The sequence below is a fragment of the Leguminivora glycinivorella genome, chromosome 6, assembly GCF_023078275.1.
Source record: "Leguminivora glycinivorella isolate SPB_JAAS2020 chromosome 6, LegGlyc_1.1, whole genome shotgun sequence".
Classification (NCBI taxonomy): Eukaryota; Metazoa; Arthropoda; class Insecta; order Lepidoptera; family Tortricidae; genus Leguminivora; species Leguminivora glycinivorella.
The window spans coordinates 13,398,311-13,420,930 of NC_062976.1; the positions used below are offsets into that span (position 1 = coordinate 13,398,311).

A 22,620-nucleotide genomic window follows, 5' to 3' on the forward strand; every position below is an offset into this window, starting at 1 on the left:
GGCACGATCTTGACGTCTTTCGAAAAGATTGGCCAAACATTGCCTTAAACCAAGACGCGTGGAAGAAAGAGAGGGAGGCCTTTGCCCAGCAGTGGGACACAACAGGCTAACAAATAATAAAATAAATAAAAACAGCCATGTGGGTGTCGGACCACTAAATAATCCATGAAAATTAATCTTATAGTTTCTGTTCCCAGATGGCTCCCAGGTAACATGACCGTGACATATGGACATGATTTTTGCTTTTTCCTACGGACTCTACGGAGCCCTAAGACTAACAAAGTGAGAAAAAAAATACATACATTTATAACAAAGACGTCCAATAGTCCAGTAAGGAAAGCTTCTATGTCAGTCTGACTAAGTTTACTTGTAATCACGTCCAGAAGGTAGCAAGTGTACAACCGTAATCCGTGTGTGATGCCTTTAATCTGCTCCATTAAGGCCTCTCTGAAGATGTTACCCATGTCGTTATTATTGTTATTATTCAGTACAGCCATTCTGGCCACGCACTTCAAGATCAGAGCGGCGACATGAGGGGGGTAGTACAACTTTTCGCAGCGTTGCAAGTACCCTTTGATCATAATGAAACAGTTTTGTTTCATATTGTTGTCTAGCGCCCAAACGCGGTCTAGTATGTCCAGTAAGATGTTAAGTATTGTCTCTGTTGCGTCTGCGTTTCGAAATAACGCTTTACACATATTGCTCAGAAGGGAGAATACGGATGCTACAAAAAAAAACAAATAAATAAAATAAAATTGCATTGTCTGGAGATATTCATTACAATCATTAAGATGTAATGTAGTTAAGAAAGAAAAACACCCCATTGGTCCGTTTAGTGACGGATCAAGAATTTCCCAACCCCCTTCATTCCAGTGTAAAAAAGAAAAATACTAGAACAACTTGGGCAAGATGATTTTCCTTTATGTTCGATGTAGAGCATAATAAATAAGCTACACTAAATACTTTACGCATACACGGGACAATATCAATTTCAAAAACAATAGAAATGAAGAATCATACTCATTAATTAATTACCTACCGAGAGGACATTCTTCCACGCTTTCTTCAACAAGTATTCTGATGCAACGGAAGCCACATTTGACGTCCCAAGGAGACGTAAGCTCATATAACGCCGGATCTAATATAAGCTCCAAAATGTCATCCCTATATTCAGAGTTCTTCCGGCAATATGCTGCTAGCAGCCAGATGCTATTGTGTTTGGTCGCGCTAGGGTTATAATCAGAGTCATTTTCGTAATCATCTTCGTCTTTAGGCAGTTGTACGCTCAGTATTTCATTAATACTCGCGAAAAACTCTTGGTCCGCACAAGAGCGAACTAAAGAATTCATCATTGGATCATAGTCTGTAAGCCAGAGCTCCTGCATACATTGCAACATGTTTATTTTATCTCTGGCATCTTTGCTCTCTTTAAGCATTTTAGCCAAAGCGCGAGCCATCAATTTTAAACCAGTTTTCAAATAAGTGTACAACTCGGTTTGTTGAATCAGCATATTCGGCCTAGTTTGCATAATAACGTCAATGTATGTTATAATTACCCTTGCATACTGGATAAAATCTACTGGGCCAATCTCTCGTCGATTTAACTTTTCGATATGGCCAGTAATTTCTCCCTCTAATTGTTCTTGTACTAACCCAGCTACTCCATAGTTAATTTCTATGGGTCGAAGGACATTTTTAGGCGTTTCATTTTCTTTGATAATATCCACATCTCCTGAACTAAATAAAATATCTTTTCCTTTAGAATTGAATATTATTTCATACAAAGGATCATTGTGTTTCTTAGGCGTACTTTCTTCGAAACTGGAATTTTCACTTACGAAAATTCTAAAAAGGAAATTACTGACAAGTTTCATTTCTAGCGAGCTTATGTTTCCCTGTAGGAACCAAGCAACGCATTTCTTTCTATCCTGCTCATTACTGCATTTGCTGTAATGTTTGTGAAAAACACAACATAATGTTTTTGTACTGGGATCTGTGACCGGCATGCCTTTCTCAAAATACAATTTCAGCAATGGCTGCACAATGTGGAATTCAAAGTTGTATACTTGAAGTAATGTTTGCATTATAGTATGTATCGCTTTGTGAGCTTCGTTGGCGGATGGGGAGTGTCTGAAATAGCATAAAACATCGACATAAACACTGGAAAAAATGGTATTATGCTAACTCAGAGCCAATTGTGCAGTATCTCATACCTACACAAACTGAAACTGCATTTCCACCAGAAATTTATGTAGGAGGATGCGATTAAAAAAAAATAAAGTCGTTCTAATGTTTTAACTAACACATGCCCATCCCATCCTAACTTGCACAGCACATCCTATTTTCAATTCGTTAAAAAAGGTGGGGACTACGGAAAGAAATGTAACCACTAATCGGGTATCGGCCTCATACTAGGCAATGAGCAATAACTAAAATACGCTATCATTTCGGTACGAGTACGAGACATCACACAATAACAAAATCTTATATTGAGGAGTAGTGTCTGAGTGATATGATAGATGGCGCTGTTCGTTAAAGGACTACTTCATTTACACGTAGTTTCAAACAAAGACACATAAAATGACTGTTTCCTCACCTGACACAAGAATTCCATAGCGCCACCAAAGGCACACTCATCAGTTTCTCATTGTTACCAGGTATCTCAACTAAATTATTTATAATTAAACAGGTTAGCCGTTCAAGTATAATCCAACTGCTCTGCATATTATTGTTTGAGACTAGCGATTCTGCAACACCCAGTAAAACCACATATTCGGGTGCTGTCACATGTTGGCCGTAATCTTGTATGTAGGAACATACAATCCCAAGCCTGAAAAAAATAAGTTAATGTAACAAACAATGTATTTGCGCGGAAGTTTATTTTGTACTTTTCGAGAAAAAAAAACGGCTAATAATAATACAGGGTTTTTTTGTAAAGCATTATTAAATCATGAAAAGTGGTATCCAATAAGTTACTTCAGCCTTAACCTCCTAAGTCTCCGTCATGTAAATGAAATATGATTACATATGTATTTGCCACTAAAACGTTAGCTTATAGTGAAGAGTTTGAAAATGGAACGAAACAAGAAAAAGTCTGTTCCAATTTTAGGGCCATGGGCCTAGAGGCAATTTTAACATACAAATAATTGTTAATGTATCTTACCACGGCACATGATTGTTTCGTAGTTCATCAATCAGATCAGAGAAGCATTTATAATTGTTCAGTGTAACTCTCTGTCTCTTTGACGAATTCATTGTTTCATCAGCAGATTGTGAAGACATATTCAAAATCTGAGAAATGAAATAAAAATTATGTATTTATGTGGAAAATGAAGCGTTAGTTTGTTGATAGTTTTCCCGCAGGGTCTGATGGTAATATGGAAAGGCAGTAAAAACTAATGCCTATGTCATCTCTTGGGAATAGGATAGAAACACGCTGCTTGGTTGAATTAAACCATTACGGCCACGAAATACAGTTACGCCAGCGATAATGGAATGATAGTAGCATAAGGCCTAGTTGCGACAACGCTTTTAACACACCGATTAACGTCAATCAGCAGTGAAGTCAACAAAATGTTGTCAACGTTTCAACAATGACAGGCGGCTTGGTACAACCCACCCCAGATGTTTAAATCCTTGATCAGTATGATTAAGAAATGGCATGTAGCTGCGCCAGTAATCGTCTTTAATGATCAAAAGGTTTAAAAAAAAGTTCTACTTTGGTGATTTTTTTCATATTTTTTAAACATATGGTTCAAAAGTTAGAGGGGGGATGCACTTTTTTTCCTTTAGGTATGTACCTGAAAATATACTGACGCCGCCAACTGATAATAGTGCTCGAAATATTGATTCGAGTCATTGTGTTTTCTTAATTTTTGCAAATAATTCACTTCCAAGCACGCGATCTCCATGATACTGTTCAAATATTTGTTCCAGATGTTCCAGTTATAAGCAAGGCTTCCGTTCTCTCCCTGCAGTTTCCCTTCAGGATGATGTAGAAGTACTATGAGGTGTAACACTTTGAAGACAGACGCCTGAAAGTGATTTCGATATTTAAATTATTAAAATTAAAACCAAACATACAGCTTAAAACAGGCCCTTGAGACATTTAATCAAGGATATGCCTGGATGTGTCCGTCCAAATTCATTAACATATTAAGTTAATAGTGAACTGCCTAAAATTGGCATTTTCGTATCTACATTTTCAACCATACCTTCTTCTTTTGATCAGCATTTTGATCATAATATTTTAAAAGCAAGGGTAGTATGCTTTCTGTAAATTCACACATCGCCAGTCTGCCTTCAGATGAAAGCTGGAACATAAAAAAGGAGTCTATTAAGTAATTTCCAACAGTAGAAAAGGGCAATAAAATGTAGGTAGGGCTATCGTCGTCGGTCGGTCATGTCATAGAATTTTTGAATTTCAAAACTATTTCTAGTGACAAACTTGTGAATTGACAAAATGAAAATTCCTTCCGTTGAGCAAACAATTATACATAATCAAACACAGTAAAGCAATAACGACTTTATCCAAAAACAGCACCGGCAGAGCACAGTCAACTGACAACTCTACAAAAAAACATGCAGTCCAAATATCTACTCCATTTCTTTGACCAGTGACACTGAGCGTGACATAACTGAGCATTTCTTTTTTTTTTTTCGCCATTTTTATGAAATGTGATATTTTTGAAAAAAAATATGCTATTTCTACTCAGAATCACTAGCTTTTTCAATCCTAGTAGTTAAAAAAATTGTCCTATACGATTTTTTCTTATTTTGTTACCATTTTCCGTACATGTTGTGTGGGGTAACAAAAGAGGAAAGTAACAAAAATGTATGGAAATTCTGGGACACTTTGTCTCCCAGTGAGATTGAAAGTACTCGTGATTCTGAGTACAATTGACCTAAAATTCCTTAAAAAAATTAAAATAAAAAAAATGGCAAAAAAAAAGAAATTCTCAACTATTCACGTATTATAGCGGCATCACGCTCGCAAATCAGAAGGACATGAGAATCGTATCCAATGTGCTAAGTGCCATAATGTCATACTGATAATAGGGTACTTGACTGTACTTAAAATAAAAATATCTGGGCAACCGAGCTTCGCTCGGTTCTGTTTCGTATCCTTGACATGTGTCGCCATCTAGTTCAAAAATGAATAGTACCTACATCGAGCGAAAGAATTCTCAGCCTTAACAACACAACTACTCCACACGAGATGGCGCGCATTTCGCCACAAAAACTCAAATAGTGTATTTTTCTATTCGTTTTAGCCTTGACCTGTGTCGCCATCTAGTGTTTGCAATAAATAGTACTTACATCGACCGAAAGAATTCTGTCTTAACAGTACAACTACTGCACACGAGATGGCGCGCGAAGAAAAACGCATGAAAACTCGAAAATTCGCGTTTTCCGGGACCTAAGGATAAGTTAGACCGATTTTTCACCCCCAAAAACCCCCACATAACAAATTTCAGCGAAATCGTTAGAGCGGTTTCCGAGATCGTCAGTGTAAATAAATATATAAATAAATAAATATACAAGAATTGCTCGTTTAAAAGTATAAGATATTTCATACCAATCACGAAATAAAGCATCAGATAATTATAAGAAACATGGACAGAAGGTATTTTTAAATCGAATTTCTATTTAATAAGTCAAGTAGAAATATATAAAGTAACGGAGTTGACCGTGACGTCACTCAATTTGATTGCATATTAATTCCATATTAGCAAGTGGTTAGAATTCGTTTTGACAGTTCTTAAAAAGAAGCTGATTTGACTAGGAGGCAAGTAGCCTATACTGATATTCTGATATAGAAATAGCAAAAACATACAATACCTTTTCTAAAAGTATAGTAGTTATCTCAGTCACAGTCTCTTGATTTTTTTTATCACTCTCTATTCTATGGAAGCATTTCTTCAGCAGCGGCAGAGCGTTTCTCAGTGGGACAATATATTGGGTACAGTTAGCTGCTTTTTTGATGACGCTGCATATCAGTCGCAGCAATGTGTAACTGTCTAGTTGTGTGTGGTTTGTTAGAGATGAATTTATGCTTATTTCCAGCAATTCTGAAATCAAGAAGTGTGAAAGATTTATTTATTTAATATGTTACCCTCTAGTAACAAAGGGATATAGAAAGTATCCTATGTCTAGGTCATAAACATTAGATATGCTAAATTTATTCCAAATCTGCTAAGCCGTTTTTACGTGATAGACGAAAACACATTCCCATGTACACTGACGCCCGATTTTTTTAAATATAAGAGGCAAACAAGCAGATGGATCTCCTCCATCAGAGGAGTTGTTAGGGCATGTACGTGCTTTAAGATGGGAGTACACTGTTTCTTGAAGGCCCCATCAGTTCTAAAACATCGAAAGTTAATTCAAAATAAAACTAATTGAATATTTGATATGCAGTAAGTAGCCATAAAGGCAAGCAAAAAGAAATATTTTTATTCTATTTATTTATTATACTTACTGTCTTAGGTTTTGAAACATTGTGAATCAGTTCTATTTCAGTTGGGGAAAAAATTTCCTCTCATCTATGCTCTTATCTAGAGATGGGCCGAATATTCGGTACATATTTGGTATTCGGCAAATTCGGCAAGTTTTTCAATGTTCGTATTCGGCCCATAGTTCGGTTACATTGCCGAATATTTACCGAATAAATAAAGTAAATAAATAGCGTAAGTTGTTTCGTAATTCATCGGATAATAACATCCTATTTCAGCATCCTAAGGAACTACCAAAGGGAGTTAAAAATTCGTTAAAATATAAAATACAATCATTTTGTAAAAATTTTAAAATAAAGCCAGCCTGGCTTAGAGTTAAAAACGTTTCAATGGTTGGTAATGGGTACCTTACTAAGGCTCTTAATGTTCCTATAATTTAGTGCATAAAAAATTTTGTTAGCCAGGATTTAAAATATATCTCAACCGAATATTCGGCCGAATGTTCGGTTCGGTAACAGCTGAACCGAATGTTCGGCCGAATATTCGTATTCGGCAAAGTCCGTATTCGGCCCATCTCTCTTATCTATCTCACCCTAGCAGGCAACTGGTGATACTTATTTTATAAAAAAAAACACCTATGCATGTACACAGTTATACAATAAAATAATATTCTATTCTATTCACTATACACCCAAATCTCAATTAGTTTCATCTGAATAAGATATAAATCTAAATTTTAGGAAATATTTCTATAGGACAGGACTTGCGAGGTTCACAGCTCACATTACATAGTTTAATCCTTTAAACAAACCTGATCCGCATACAAGTTGGCAATAATTGCATTCATATTTCATGTCACTGATTAAATAAAAATGTCTGACAAGCATTAACCTGTACAATTATAGCCTTATTCAGTATGCATTATAATTTATTATTCAACAGGTCAATAATTTAATTCAAATGAGTATTCCTTATATATCTACACTTTTGTTGTCTCCTTTCTTGCTTTTGGCAGTTTATCAAAGTAATTTGAATAAAAATTAACAAGCGCCACATCATTCATTATGATAATTGTATAGAAGCGCTGTTGGCTAGCGTGCGACTTTCAATCCGGAGGGACCGGAGGTCACGGGTTCGAAACCCGGCTCGTACCAATGAGTTTTTCGGAACTTATGTGCGAAATATCATTTGATATTTGCCAGTCGCTTTTCGGTGAAGAAAAACATCGTGAGGAAACTGGGCTAATCCTAATAAGGCCTAGCCACCCTTTGGGTTGGAAGGTCAGATGGCAGTCGCTTTCGTAAAACTAGTGCCTACGCCAAATCTTGGGATTAGTTGTCAAAGCGGACCCCGGGCTCCCATGAGCCGTGGCAATATGCCGGGATAATGCAAAGAGGATGACGATGATGAATTGTATAGTAGTAGCAGTAAATTTGTTAAGGTAATAAAAAAACACAAAGTACCTAATAACTATTAAGAACAGTACAAAGGCGAACCTTATCTCTTTAAGGGATTTCTTCAGGTTATAATGAGATTATACATTTTCACTTCTATGTATTAACTGGTTCTATCTAGTTGCATATCAGTTACCACAAGTGTCAACTATTCTATTCTTGGCTAGTGCTCTTGAAAAACCAACTGCCCAGAAAAAGGAGTCCAGACAAAGAATTTCATAATGACACGTACTTACCTTCCCATGTTGCAGGTGTAATGAAACTCACATAATGCTCACATGGCAATACATGTTTGTACAATAACTGCAAATATGCATCCCCAATGGCAGTTGCCATGCGCTTGTCTTTCAACACGTACAGACATGCTTCCAGCACTTTCTCACAGCTGATGTATGCTTGCCCTACAAAATAATAAATTTATAGGAGTTACCAAATAATCATCAATATAATACAGTAGACTTCCATTGCTTTTATTTTTTTCGTATGGACCCTAAAAAAGACCTTTGTATAGGCTGTTTATGGAATATAATTAAGAAATCATAGGATGCAGCGGCATCAGCATCCTTGGTACAATGCTTCAAGAGCCTATTTTAGATATAAGCTAGCTATTAAGTTTTATGTTTAGCCTTAGTTTCTCATTTATATGTATCCAATTAAGATATCATACCTTCATCACTACTACTAACTATTTACACATAAAAGACAAGGATACCAACTTTTTTATAAGTACCTATTCATTTTGTTAATTCTATTAATACCTATGTATTTTTAAATTTTGCAATAAAAGATAAATGGTCATAGGATTCCAAAACCCAATAAACAATTTTCAAACTTTGGTACTATCAGCTCACCCTATTAGTTGGTTAAGAAAAAAAAATACAGAAAGAGGGTCAAAGATTGTGTACAATATTTTGGACAAATCATATAAAGAGTTAAAACTGCATTAACATATTTAATGTGGTGTTTTACGAAATGTGTTCAACAATGTTGAACCCAGGTTGGGGCAAAACTCAATCAGTTTCAGTGCCTCTCTTGGCAAATAAGGGGTTGAATGAAAACACAATAGGCGAGACAACTAAAAAAAACTAATTAGTCCGTCAGTTAGATTATCAAAGTATTTTTGGACAATCTAACTGACGGACTAAACAGAATGCATTTTTTTTTATGTAGTCATCATCCCTATTGTGACATTGCAGTGACAGGTTGCCAGCCTCTCGCCTACGCCACAATTTAAGCCATATCCCGCAGTCGACTTTTACAACACCCATAGGAAAGGGGGTGGTGAAATTCTTAACCTGTCACCATACGGACACATGTTGATAGGGACTGATGGAAAACAGGTGATAAGTGGAAAAAGACGAGGGAGGCGGAGGCCCTTGCCCTGCAGTGGGACACTCTAGGCTGATGTAAGTAAATAGATAATGTTTACCTTTATTGGATCCAGCCAAGCACAGGTGTAATATAGATGTGCAAAGAGGTGCTGTGACATTGAAGAAAGTCTTTGAAGTCTCATATTTCTCCAGTTCCTGTTGGCACATAAGCAATTCTATACAAATTCTGACTGAATAAAAATTTACATGCTGTTTTCTCTTTGTTATCTGATGAGCTGAGGCCCAGAAGCAATTGTTTTGTTTTTGAATTGATAACTTATATAATACAATACAATTTAGAAAGTTGCATACCAAAGAATAATGCAGGGTTTTAGAATATTAACAAACTTACTAATTATATTACTGTGATTCAAAATAAAAGTTTGAGATCATGTTGAACAAGATTCCGGCAAAATAAATAATGATAGGTAGAGAGTGTGTGTACTTTATATGCACACACCCTTTCCAAAATTATTGGAGATTTAATTTCTACATGTTTTATGTGAGGGGATACCCCGAGATACGTTGATCTTACCTTTAAAATGTACTCATGGACGTCGTCGAATACATTATTCCAATTATATCCCTTTTTCTTTATTGTATTATTGCTTAGAAGAGAAGGAACTGCATTCCCGGTAAGGAAGTTTTTCAAGGACTCCGCATTTTTCTTTCTCTCATTTGCCCGGGTGGAAATAAGTCCAGCGCCTATTTCTTGTAAAGAACTCTCAAGAGACATTTTGATGACCTCATGTGTAATTAAAATCTAAAATAAAAACCAAGTTCAGTTTGAAAGTTAACAACTTGAAATGCTCATTGCTTGCTGACAGTCTGACATTGACATAAACACGAAAGTTAAATGTCACTAACTCACTACTGTCAATCTCAAAATGAGATGCATTCAGATATCACCACAACTTCAAATATAGATCCTTTTGATATGCGCATAAAGCTAGGAACATACTACGCGGACGTCCGTCGTAAATCGTCCGCGACCGCGACCGATCAGTGTGCACGGAACAAAACATCCAGCGAGCCAGATTTCGATCGGACGTCCATGCGCTCAAGGCCACGTCCACGTCCGTCGACCGATAGTTTGCACGGTTATGTGTAATTTCATTGTCCAGATTCCCGTCCGCGGTCGATTCACGACGGACGTCCGCGTAGTGTGTTCCTTGCTTAATTATAATAGGTTTGGGTTTTCCGCATATTATTATTATTCTTTCTGCTTGCCCACAAAGAGCATTGAATCACTACGTTTTTCCACTGGTCATGGTAAAGCTAGGAACATACTACGCGGACGTCCGTCGTAAAACGACCGCGACCGCGACCTATCAGTGTGCACGGAACAAAACATCCAGAGAGCCAGATTTCGATCGGACGTCCGTGCGCTCAAGGCCACGTCCGCGTCCGTCGACCGATAGTTTGCACGGTTATGTGTATTTCCATTGTCCAGATTCCCGTCCGCGGTCGATTTACGACGGACGTCCGCGTAGTGTGTTCCTAGCTTAATAGTTTTAAAGGTTTTTGTACATGTCATGTGACCTATACTCTGGCACAGCAAACTTGTCCGTAGAAAACGCGGCAAATAATAGAAAACCACCCATAAGCGCGAACTAGACAATATATTGGGTTGGCACAAAAGTAATGAGACACTTGGTTTACGTTTTATATTTTTTATTATTATTACACTATTAGCATATATGACTTCTTGCCAACGATCCGGCAAAGTTTGGATGCCTTTCGCCCAGAACTCTGATGGCTGTGCCTCGAAAAAGTTGTTCAACTCCACCTGTACATCATGGAAATCATTGAATTGTTTACCCCGCAAATGTCGTTTCAGGGCTCTAAACAAATGAAAGTCTGATGGTGCGAGGTCTGGAGAATAAGGTGGGTGGGGTATCGTCTCCCAGCCCAAGTTCTGCAGCTGTTGGCGAACGGTAGATGCGACATGAGGTCAGGCGTTATCATGTAGTAAAATTACAGTGGCTCGTCTTCGTCGTTTTTTCTTGATAGCAGAAGATAGTTCGGTGAGCTGTGTTGAATATTTGTTAGCGTTTACAGTTTCATTGTGTAATAGTTCATGAAACAGCATGCCTTGCGAGTCCCAGAAACAACAAAGCAAAACTTTTAAGCGGTTCTTTTGACTCAGCTTCGGTTGAGTTGGTGGCGTTTCTTCTCAAGGCAGCCAAATAGCACGACGTGTATCGTTCTCATAATAAAGCCATGATTCGTCTCCAGTAACCAGATCAGTCAAAAACTCTTTACGTCGGGGTCGCAGCAAAAGTGATTGACAGATGGCGACACGGACTGCACGACTGGCGTCGGTAAGGATGTGCGGTACCCATAGAGCCAAAACTTTTCGATACCCAAGCTCATGCAGATGGTATTCCACAGCGTGGTGACTGCAGTTAAGTGCTTCCGCTAATTCACGAGTAGTAGCATCAGGATTCGACTGTAGTTCGCGGCGTAAATCGTCATCATTGAATGCAGGTGGTCGCCCTGAGCGTGACTGACTTTCAAGGCTCCTCTCTCCTGATTTAAAACGGTCAAACCATCTGGACACCGTGGCATGGCTTGTACTTCCAGCGCCCAATGCAGTGTTGATATTGTCAGCCGCAGCCCGCGCACTGTGGCCTAACAAGTACTCGCTGTACTCGTATAAGTAAAGTGTTCGAACTTGTCGCTCGTCCATTTTATTTCAATCTAACTAAACCAATCACGAGGGCGGCTTTATATACCCTCACATTAGAAGTACCTAGAATGTTCTACAATATACTAGAATATTATCGAAAACAATTAACTTAAGAAAGGAAATGTATAGAGTTTTGTAGTGTGTCATTACTTTTGTGCCAACCCAATATATCTCTCGCTCTCATTCATAGGTCTGTATGCCACCCTTTTTCTCCAACGTGAAGAAAAAGAACAGCATATGTTACCTATGATCATATTATGATAATGTAATATCGGCCTTAACAAGCGCTTTTTTTTTTGAGATGAGTGATGGGAGTTTAGAGGAATCCTCTATCATATCCTCAAATTTGACGCCGGGATGTCCCGAAGGGACATCCCGGGGAGACCTTAACAAGCGCGGATCCAGCTTCGTGCCCAGGGGGGGGTCACGTGGTAATGGCCCGGGGCCCCAGGGGGGGGTCACGTGGTAAAGGCCCGGGGCCCCAGGGGGGGGTCACGTGGTCTATTTGTATGGCCAACTTAGGCTCCAGGGGGGGGTCATGGGGGTCATGACCCCCCCCCCCCTGGATCCGCGCATGGGCCTTAAAGCGCAGGCAGGACAGGTCACAAGTAAGTAAGCGATTACTGCCGCCCATGGACATCCGAAACACCAGAAGAGTTGAAGGTGCGTGGGTTGATGGGTGAAAAATTAAGTAAAGGGTGTACTGAATAATGAGCAGAAGAGTTTTTGTTGGGGTCCTATACAATCTAAGCAACAATGTACAATCTAAGCAAGCATGGTAGTAAAGTGGCCAGTTACTAACGGATTACCCTACACGTTATTTTATTTTAGTTCATTCGTTTCCCGGCCTGCAGGGCAAGTACAGTCACCATCATCATCAGATATATTTGACTGACTGAGACCCGCAAAAATATTTGAACACACCTTATCACTTTGACAATAGAGGCGTGTTTAGATAATTATGAGTGACTGTGCATAATGGGTGATTGCCGCTGATTGGGTGCGATAGTTTCTCCCCCGCGAGACAGACTGCCCGTTGATACTGTTATAACAGGACGGGTAGCGAACGCTTACGAAGTTACGAACAATATTGTCTCTTCGCTTGTGACACCCGCCATAATAACCAAAACAAATATACCTTTAAAAACTAGGTACTTTATTGATTGTGAAACAGTTTACAACGACTTTTTACTCTACAAACACAGTATCACGGGCACTTGCGTACAAGAGTCTAACAGAATCACAATATCCTACACCTCGACGAGATCCTGTAACTGCAACATAAGCGTCACCTCCTCGCAAGATGCATTTAGCCTTGCAATAGTTTAATCCAGCCTGAAGTCTAGCATCTACTTCAGATATCCAGTTTTCTTTAGGAGTTTCGAAATAATGCACCGATCGAACACCTCGCCAGAAACGTAGCTGCCTAGCAGCGTGGCACATTCGGGTGACCGCCACCACAGGGCAGGATGGTCGAGCGTGTGAAATAATTTTTGCAGTTCGTCCAGAATTTGTCAAGCATATAATTACACACGCATTAGATCGCTCTGCTAATTCTACTGCAGTTACGCAGATTGCTTGAGTTGGTTCCTTGAGCGGACTTTGCATTAGTTCGATATTTCCATAAGTCCGTGGTTGCCACACTATACGTTCTGCGTGTCTACCAATAACAGACGCAGCTGCGACGCAGTGTTCTGCCATACGGTGTGCATCGTAACAAGCAGCAAACTTTTTTAAAGGAGAATCATAGTTAAACTCTAAAGAAAGGACATCTGCACCATCCAGTATGAGATTTGCCATATCAGTTACACATAATGTAGGAATTTGCTCGTTTATAACCGCTTTACAAATACATGGTTTGCCAATATTATTACATTTTGCAAGGATGACCTTTTGTGCGATAAATGATTTCTCTATTGGCAAATCTATGGCGAGAATGCTTCGATCTAAGAAAATTCCGTCAGCTTCATCAATTATTTCGTCTATGTTATCTAATCCTAAAGTGGTATCAATGCAAGCAAACAAAAGTAAATGTTTTCCTTTATCCTGCATTAATTCTCGTACTTGTCTTATATCGTTTCTTTGTTGAGCGTTAGAAATTAAAATCGCATCAACGTCAGAAGCAAGGGCCCACGCGATTTGTCCTTCCATATGTTCGAATAGTTGTTCTCCTATAGATTCACCACACACTATTGATTCACGACTGTCGTTTTGAGTTACAAAATTTGCAAGTGGTGCCGATGAAATCCGGACCGTCATTTTGGCACCGATCGTTCCTCCTACTGCAATTACGCATTCCACAGAATCATCACCCACTTTGGAAACCACCAACTTTATCTTATCTGGAGTTAAACTATCAATAATTATATTATCTCCTTTTGCAAGATCAGTTAGACGATCATATCCAACAAAAAGACATTCTGCTGTACCGCTTTCGCGCCAGCTAGCATCAGTAGTCAAACGTATAGTACCGCCTTGGTATAGTTCAACGGTGGTACGTGGACCGCTTTTTAAATCACCAGTAACAATATCAGGACCTCTAACATCAACAATGACCGCCAATGGATAAACGTATTGCAATTCAGCACTATAATTATATACCGCTTGTCGAATGCTCTGAATTAGTTGGGTACAACCATTTGGTTCCATATCTCTCATATTGAGGCGAGCGACTGTCATCCCTGAGGAGATTAGCCTTTGGACGTTGCCAGGTTCTCTATTATTGATACTAATGTCACACATAATACCTGTCTGCAACTCTTCACAAGGATTTTGATGTACATCTAATTTGCAATAGTGCTTTAACAATGATGTCTCGGAAGGAAAGTTATCTTTTTTTAGGGTTGGGGCATCTTCTAAGGAAATGTGCCATGGAAGTGTCATATTTTCGGACATCATTCACTGTATAATTAAAATCAAGTAAAAAATTAAATTAAATTCCTATCAAATCAAGGTATACACAAGTTATTTGCAAGTGACAAATACTTATTTTGACAATGACAATGTTCATTTGTTTCAAAACAAGAACCTTAAGTAGTTTAGATCTCTTTGGTTGAGTAAACTAAGTAAAATAGAAACAGTTTATAGCCTGCATATAGCCTGATGGCCGCTGTACACACATGGCCAACAGTTCCACCAACCCCCTTGGCCATGTGTGTAGAGGGCTACTTGGCCGTAAGTTGGCAGTTGGCGCTTGCGCTTGCCGGCCAACCGATTCGTGTCGGTTTTTTGTCCACACATCAAAGGATCTTGGCGCCAATTGCCAACTGCGTTTACACGTTGGCGCTTCATTCAGTTGGTCGTCAGCCGTCAGAGAGGACGGTAGTGAAATATTTACGAAAATAATAAGTTTATCTATGTCAATAATAGTGTAGATTTTAGGAAATAAAATAACCTTGCAAATGTTTAATGTATTTCCTAAAAAAGATAAATGTTCTTATCATAATATTAAAAAAATTGTTAATATATCAAATAATTAAATTTTACTACGGGGTTATTATTTTTTAATCAAATTTTTCTGTCAATGTCTATGATCTAGAATTTCCTAGACTTTTCCATTCCACGTCCATCTTTCATGAAGAGCCAATGCCAAGTGATTGGTTCGCCAATGTGTAAACAGCGGCTCTTATCTTGGCCAAGGGGTTTCACAAAGGGCTGGTGGAACCGTTGGCCATGTGTGTACAGGGGCCATGACAAGTTTTTATTTGACCCTCGCCACCAAGCTCGCCACGTTGCGGATTTTCAGCTGAACTAATTTCTTTTACCACCCGTCGTCGTCGAAAGCAGGGAGAATAGAGGTACCTCTAATCTCCATAGTCGAAAGTCATCGAATGTCAGTGATGTATAAACAAGAAGTAAATAATTTAAATTTTCTAACGGTCTCATCACAATTTTTCCCAAAATAATAATAATAAAAGTGAGGTTTTACCAGTGCAATCAGTCAACGCAGGGCAGCTTGTGGCGAGCTGTTGGGGAACAGCGACCCCACGTACCGAGTGCTCCTGGGGAGTTCTGTTACCCGTAAGGCGGGTGGGTGGGACAGTACTCTCTACCTCTGGCTTGCCTTGGCTGGCCGTCCAGAGTGGAGTCGTTAGGGCTACATGCCCCAGGGGTGGAAGTAAAAATTTGCATAAGACGCGAGTTGGTGCAGTGGCTTAACAGCCACTGGGCAGAAAGCGGTGTACACCTCTCGACACCCTTGAGTTCTCACACCGGTGTTGCCCTTGAGCCTATCTTGGATGTCGCTTTTTGTGGGGGCCCATCTTGTGGGGACGAGTCACCGTCTGCCGGAAATAAAATTGGATACCGTTTTATTAGGCAGGCGTCCGGTTTTTTATCCATAGCCCAGTATTTAGTCCATCACTTTCATCAAAATAAACCAGTTCATTTTAGATTCCATTAACTCTCAAATAGTCCTTACACCCTGGCCGGTGTTGCCTCTGCGTGTGTCCCGTGATACGGGCAAGGGCAACATCCGCTCGGTGTACCCTTTACATTTCATTAAAGTGTCAAAAGGGCCTCTACGTGTTGGCTTCGGCCCCGCGCACGCCTCCCAAAGGTCCGGAATACCATTGTTCCGTGATGGGAAAGACATAAAAGTAAAAATAATTATACTGAACGTGATAAATTACGTACTCAACAAAAAAGGATGAAGGATTTCACAGCATTTCGATGCCAGTGTTCTGAAATCGGTTGTTGACACGTCCGGCACTGACAGTTTTTAGTGCGGTTTTCCTGTATTGATTAGTTGGTTTCGCGTTTAGCCTTATAGAATCGTCCAACGATAAGTCTGCATAGATTTTAATAGCCCCGCCTCTGCAAGGGTTAAGTAAACGTCATAATTTCATCAAAGTTTGACGTTTAAAATAACATCTGCACTGGCGAGGGTGTGAAAATCGTTGCAAACTTATCGTGGGACGATTCTATATTTTTTGTTCTTATTTAAGGTGTCTGTTCCTCTGCCGTGAAAAATATTTATAGAATTAAGGAGGCCGTTCCATAACTGCAACCAGTACAGAACAAGGTCCCAACAAAAAGAAAATAAACCTCGATAACTTCGACTAAGGCTCCCAGACAAAAAAAAATAAAAAAAACTTGTATGCAATCTGACAGTTCAGATCTGTCAGTGTCTTGTCAGTGTCAGTTTGAACTGTCAGATTGCATACAAGTTTTTTTTAAGATTATGAATTTTTAAGACTGTCTGTGGGGAGCCTAAGGCACAAGATTCATGGATTTTAGGCTATGCGAAAAGAAGTAGCGAGACTTAAAACCTTGCTTATTAAATTTTGGTTCTCTAAAACCATGTTTTAATTTTATATAAATACTAGCTTTTACCCGCGGCTTCGCCCGCGTAATAAAAGTATTCATTAAGATTTTCATTTGGATCCTTAGGTTTCTCTGTAGGTATATTTATCTGCGATTATTTCGATTGCACATAATACTTTTGCTTGCAATGATTGTAGAAATATTACACATCGACCACAGCGTAGGTAATTCTATATACGCTGGGGAAACCTTTATAAACATCCCACATAGCCCGTATTTCGACACTATGATCGGTGGGTAAAAAGTACTTTTTTCTATTATCCCTTACAATTTTTTACATTTTGCTTATACTTATCGCAAACGTAATCTTCAAGCAAGCAAACAACGATCGTCTTAGAGCACATTGATTGTAAGAGACCGCCGACCGATTATCCGTATCCCTCTAACGATACCCATATTATCCGTATCCGTATCCGTATCCCTATCGCTATCGATATCGCTATCGCTAACGCTAACGCTGTCGCTATCGCTATCGCTATCGCTAACGCTAACGCTATCACTATCGCTATCGCTATCGCTATCCCTATCGCTATCCCTATCGCTATCCCTATCGCTATCCCTATCCCTATCGCTATCCCTATCGCTATCCCTATCCTTATCCCTTATCAAGATGTTTAATGATATAACACTTTAAGTTCTCGCGCTTTGTACACATATTTAAAGTCACATACAGGTCGAACGCGATTAATTAACATTATTTTTACCTTTTTTCCCAACGTTTCGGCCAGGTTGCACTGGCCGTGGTCGCGGAAGACTGACGTCCCAGCAAAATGTCACCGGAGATGTAAACAACACAAAACTACCCGATATTAATTTATATAAATGTTCGGGGTAGACAAATAAATATAATCTACCCGCTTTTAGTTAATGTTTATTTCCCACCATGTTTATTTTAAAGGTAAAAATAATGTTAATTAATCGCGTTCGACCTGTATGTGACTTTAAATATATGTTTAATGATTTCTTATCAAGTGCTAAAATATAAAGTTTCATGGTTTTATCTTTTAAAATTAAGAAATCCCATACAAACTTTCAACCTCTTTTTCAACCCGTTCATCCCTTTTTTTCGAAATAAAAAGTAGCCTATGTTCTGTCTCAGGGTCTAAAGATTGTCTGTTCCAAATTTCATCAAAATCGGCTGCGTGGTTTAAGCGGGAAAGCGTAACAGACAGACAGACAGAGTTACTTTCGCATTTATAATATTAAAGTATTAAAGTATAAAGTATATATATGGATGGATTAACGGGAAACCAGTACACGCCGTCCCCATTACATATGACGTCGGCACATTATTGCCATATGAAAGCGGTTTGTAGCGACACTGTTTCAGGGCCAAATAAAATCTTGTCAGGCTTTAATAAGTAAATAGTTATTTATGTGATTGGTGCATAATAACTATAATAAGATGCATCAATACAAGAGTGTTAGGAGAGTTTCAGAAGAGGATAACATGTGTTTTGTTGCCTAAAGCTAGGAACATACTACGCGGACGTCCGCCGTCGAGCGACCGCGACCGCTACCGATCAGTGTGCACGGTCTTCGGGACGTGGCTTCGGCTGACCAAAACATCCAGCGAGCCAGATTTCGATCGGACGTCCATGCGCTCAAGGCCACGGCCACGTCCGTCGACCGATAGTTTGCACGGTTATGTGTATTTCCATTGTCCAGATTCCCGTCCGCGGTCGATTTACGACGGACGTCCGCGTAGTATGTTCCTAGCTTAAAGCTAGGAACATACTACACGGACGTCCGCGGTGGCGCGACCGCGACCGATCAGTGTGCACGGTCTTCGGGACGTGGCTTCGGCTGACCAAAACATCCAGCGAGCCAGATTTCGATCGGACGTCCGTGCGCTCAAGGCCACATCCACGACCGACGACCGATAGTTAGCACGGTTAAGTGTATATTCATTGTCTAGATCCGCGTCCGCGGTCGCGCGAATGCGGACGTCCGCGCAGTATCGAAATATCGAAAAATTACCGATTCACACTGTCAATATGAATTAGAAAATTTTGTTCTAGCAGTTGGCACCTCTACAACATTTTCACATTTTTCACGAGTCTGTGTACCAATATGTTTATTGTTTCCTAGGCACTCTGTGGCTTGAGTTGCTTGACTGCGTGTCACGTTTGTTCTTTGGCATAAATGCGTTTGATTTTGCTTTGACAAATTAATTTGATGTACGTTAACGCAATTTAAAGTGTAATTGAACTCTAAAGTGTAATTAATAGTGTTTTGCTCGAAACGTTCATTAGATAAAATAACAGTATTTTTTCATAATATGTACTGTGCGACTGTGAAGGTTGAGTATGTTACGTCATTTAGTTTTTAATGTGTGATATACAATCATTTATTTTGCTGTTGTAGTGAAAAGTGATTTTCTTGAGCGAAACTGTCGCTAATTGTGGAGTGTATCTATAAGTGTATTGTTGTTATCGATGGATCCGTTCTTTACCGGCTGCGATGAGATGCCGCCATGTTATTTAGTTTGGCTGTCAACCACTGATCGTTGTTAGTCTACACTTCAACATTTTTTTGCCATAGCATTGAAAACACTGTGAGTATACTTTTGTTATTAGTCTAATATTATGGGGTTTATTCTTATTTTATTTATGTTTTACGAATGTTCGTTATAGTAAAGTATTCCTGTAAAAATATGCTATTGTTTACCGTGGTTTATTGACTGTCAAAGTAATGACGTCATTGAATTGGTACTTCACGTCTTAAAATTGTGTTAAATATTAAAAACACGCATAAATTTATTGAAATAGACAAATATTTGTGTAATTTATATTACAAGTTACATATTCGGAACAATGTTTGTGAAATTATCTCAAGGTTTTGGTATAGCCTTGATCACCTGCCTGTTGGAGGTTATTTTTTGTTCTATCAACAATCGCTAACCTACTGTTTTCTATACAGTGTGAATTCGGCGTAGATGCTGTACGTGATATCCTATTGTTCTCATTATTTATCTAATCTGTACATACATACATACATACAATCACGCCTGTATCCCATAAAGGGGTAGGCAGAGCACACGAAACAATCAACATCAACAACAACATTATCAACATTATCTAATCTGTGATTATAAAAATCTCTATTTTAATTATATTAGTTTGCTTATTCAATATTACTTCCTCATTTGTGTATCTACTACACCATAATTTTACTCTATCAAATTAGAATTACATTACCCAATGACTTTATTTCATCTTTGGTTTGGTATAGTATTATTTTATGATTACATACAATATAAACACAAGGGTTATTTTATTGAAAGATTTTCTTTTATAAACAAATCAACCGAGTCTGAGTTTCTTAAATATAACCAAATCAACCGAATGTATATTCACTAAACATTCATGATTATTCCTACCATGTATGTTATGTTCTGTACCTTGTCATTGGCAAAATCCTTCCTGATAAAGCCATAATTAAAAAAATAAATAAAGCAGTGGTGGGTGTAAAACAGCCCATGGGCCATGAAAGGATTTTATCAGACTTGCTGCTGGTCCTTTTAAATAATAAGTATCATACCAGGGTACATTCCATGAACTCAGACTCTTGAAAGTTGGTATGAAGCAAAATCTTATAACATACATAAAGGCAAAAAATGACTGCTTCCCATCAGGCAGCTCGCCTGCTTGTTTGCTGCCTATTTCATAAAAAATCAATATATATTATATCTCTTAATTCAGTGTGCCACTTGGCAAATGCCTCCTCTAGCTCTTTCCATTGGGGTCTATACAGATCCGTAAATTAGGTACATCATATGATAAAAATATTTTTTATTATTTGAAACTTTGTTGGGAACCCTCTGTGCGCGAGTTGGACTGGCACTTACCCAGTTTTCATATAAAATTCCAGGGTTCGAAAATATCCGATATTTATAATAAATATCAAAATATCGGATATTTATGATATATATCGGATATATATCAACTCTGATATATATCCATTTTGTACAGAAGGCATATTATTATTTGGTTGCATTATTTGCAAATACTACTTTCGATAATAGTCATACTAGTTATGAAAAAAAAGCTGCACTTTTGGATGGAAGCAAGCCGCTTTGCATGGTGATAGTAGACATCATAGTAAACGATTTTTTCCGAGGATATCGAAATTTCATCCCTTAGGAAGCCGAGCGTAGCGAGGTGTTTTATGAAAATCAAAAAAATTCTATCTTTTTATTGTGTAGTCCGATTTTGACAAAACGTATCTCAAATGAAAGGTATTAATTTGTGTAATTTAAAAAAAATACAAAGAAAAAAAAATTTGAAAGAAAAGTAAGAAAAAAATTCAAAAAAAGTAAATTTACGTCTCGCAACTTCAAAGAATGACAGACAAAATGATTCACTTTACCTCTAACAATTTTCATTAAAGAATCAAGCGACAAAATATGTCTCATAGTACGCTACGACGAAATAAATTAACCTCATCCCAGTATTAGTTCAATAAAGAATCAAGCGGAAAAACGTTAATAACTTCGAAACTTGAATAGGTATGGTGTTATTTTTTTTATCTATTTAAATTATGAACACTTTTATAGGTTCAATGTCAAAATTAACTTTTTTACTTTATAAATGAACTTACAACAACTGATTCAAATTTCAAATCTTTCTAGCTCATTTTCTCGATTTCAACTAACTGTCGCTTGATCGCTTATTCCATAACACTGTCCAAATGTACAATGTCGATATACGAGTTTTTTTTAATCGAAGACAGATAAATTTTTAGTTGAAAACTGAAGACCGTATCGAAATCAGATTAGCATTTTTTAAGATACAAGTTGCCAAAGTTGGGAAAGATCGCTTTATATGGCCACTTTGAAATTCCTTTGCCAGAAAGTCAGAAATAATATGTTTTTCTGACACAGAAAAACACATAGTAACAGTACACATCAAAATAAAATTAAAAATTCCGAGGATATTATAATTTCATCCCTTAGAACGACGAGCGTAGCGAGGTCGGTTACGAAAACCGAAAAAAAAATCTCATTTTTCAATCAATACCTTTCATTTGAGATACGTTTTGTCAAAATCGGACGATACAATAAAAAGATAGAATTTTTTTAATTTTCACAAAACACCTCGCTACGCTCGGCTTCCTAAGGGATGAAATTTCGATATCCTCGGAAAAAATCGTTTACTATGATGTCTACTATCACCATGCAAAGCGGCTTGCTTCCATCCAAAAGTGCAGCTTTTGGCCAAAAATTCTCCATAACAAGTATGACTATAAGGAAAAATCTACTAAAGACATAACATTTAGTACAAAAACAGTAACAAACACAAAAGAAACTATATTTTTAACAA

At 38.2% G+C, this 22,620-nt stretch overlaps 3 protein-coding genes across 4 annotated transcripts in view; 1 reads left to right on the forward strand and 2 right to left on the reverse strand.

Annotated features, from left to right (window-relative positions):
* LOC125227020 overlaps positions 1–10,015 on the reverse strand; it is a 10,895-nt gene extending 880 nt beyond the window's left edge. Inside the window, exons 1-10 of the mRNA XM_048131211.1 lie at positions 9,815–10,015; positions 9,339–9,435; positions 8,146–8,310; positions 5,842–6,071; positions 4,215–4,313; positions 3,801–4,034; positions 3,164–3,291; positions 2,597–2,830; positions 1,040–2,130; positions 303–724 (exon numbers count right to left, since the gene is read on the reverse strand). Coding sequence (XP_047987168.1) covers positions 303–724; positions 1,040–2,130; positions 2,597–2,830; positions 3,164–3,291; positions 3,801–4,034; positions 4,215–4,313; positions 5,842–6,071; positions 8,146–8,310; positions 9,339–9,435; positions 9,815–10,015 — 2,901 coding nt within the window. The remainder of the gene's footprint in view (positions 1–302; positions 725–1,039; positions 2,131–2,596; positions 2,831–3,163; positions 3,292–3,800; positions 4,035–4,214; positions 4,314–5,841; positions 6,072–8,145; positions 8,311–9,338; positions 9,436–9,814) is intronic.
* A 3,091-nt stretch (positions 10,016–13,106) lies between these two features.
* Positions 13,107–14,926, reverse strand: LOC125227474 (pyruvate kinase-like). The gene has a single exon (XM_048131799.1). The coding sequence runs from the start codon at positions 14,867–14,869 to the stop codon at positions 13,160–13,162; it is 1,710 nt and encodes a 569-aa protein (XP_047987756.1). The 5' UTR covers positions 14,870–14,926; the 3' UTR covers positions 13,107–13,159.
* A 4,478-nt stretch (positions 14,927–19,404) lies between these two features.
* The window catches only part of LOC125227614, a 72,117-nt gene continuing 68,901 nt past the window's right edge, over positions 19,405–22,620 (forward strand). For both annotated transcript variants that reach the window (XM_048131967.1, XM_048131969.1), the window contains exon 1: positions 19,405–19,853. The gene's annotated coding sequence lies outside the window, so the exon portion shown is untranslated. The remainder of the gene's footprint in view (positions 19,854–22,620) is intronic.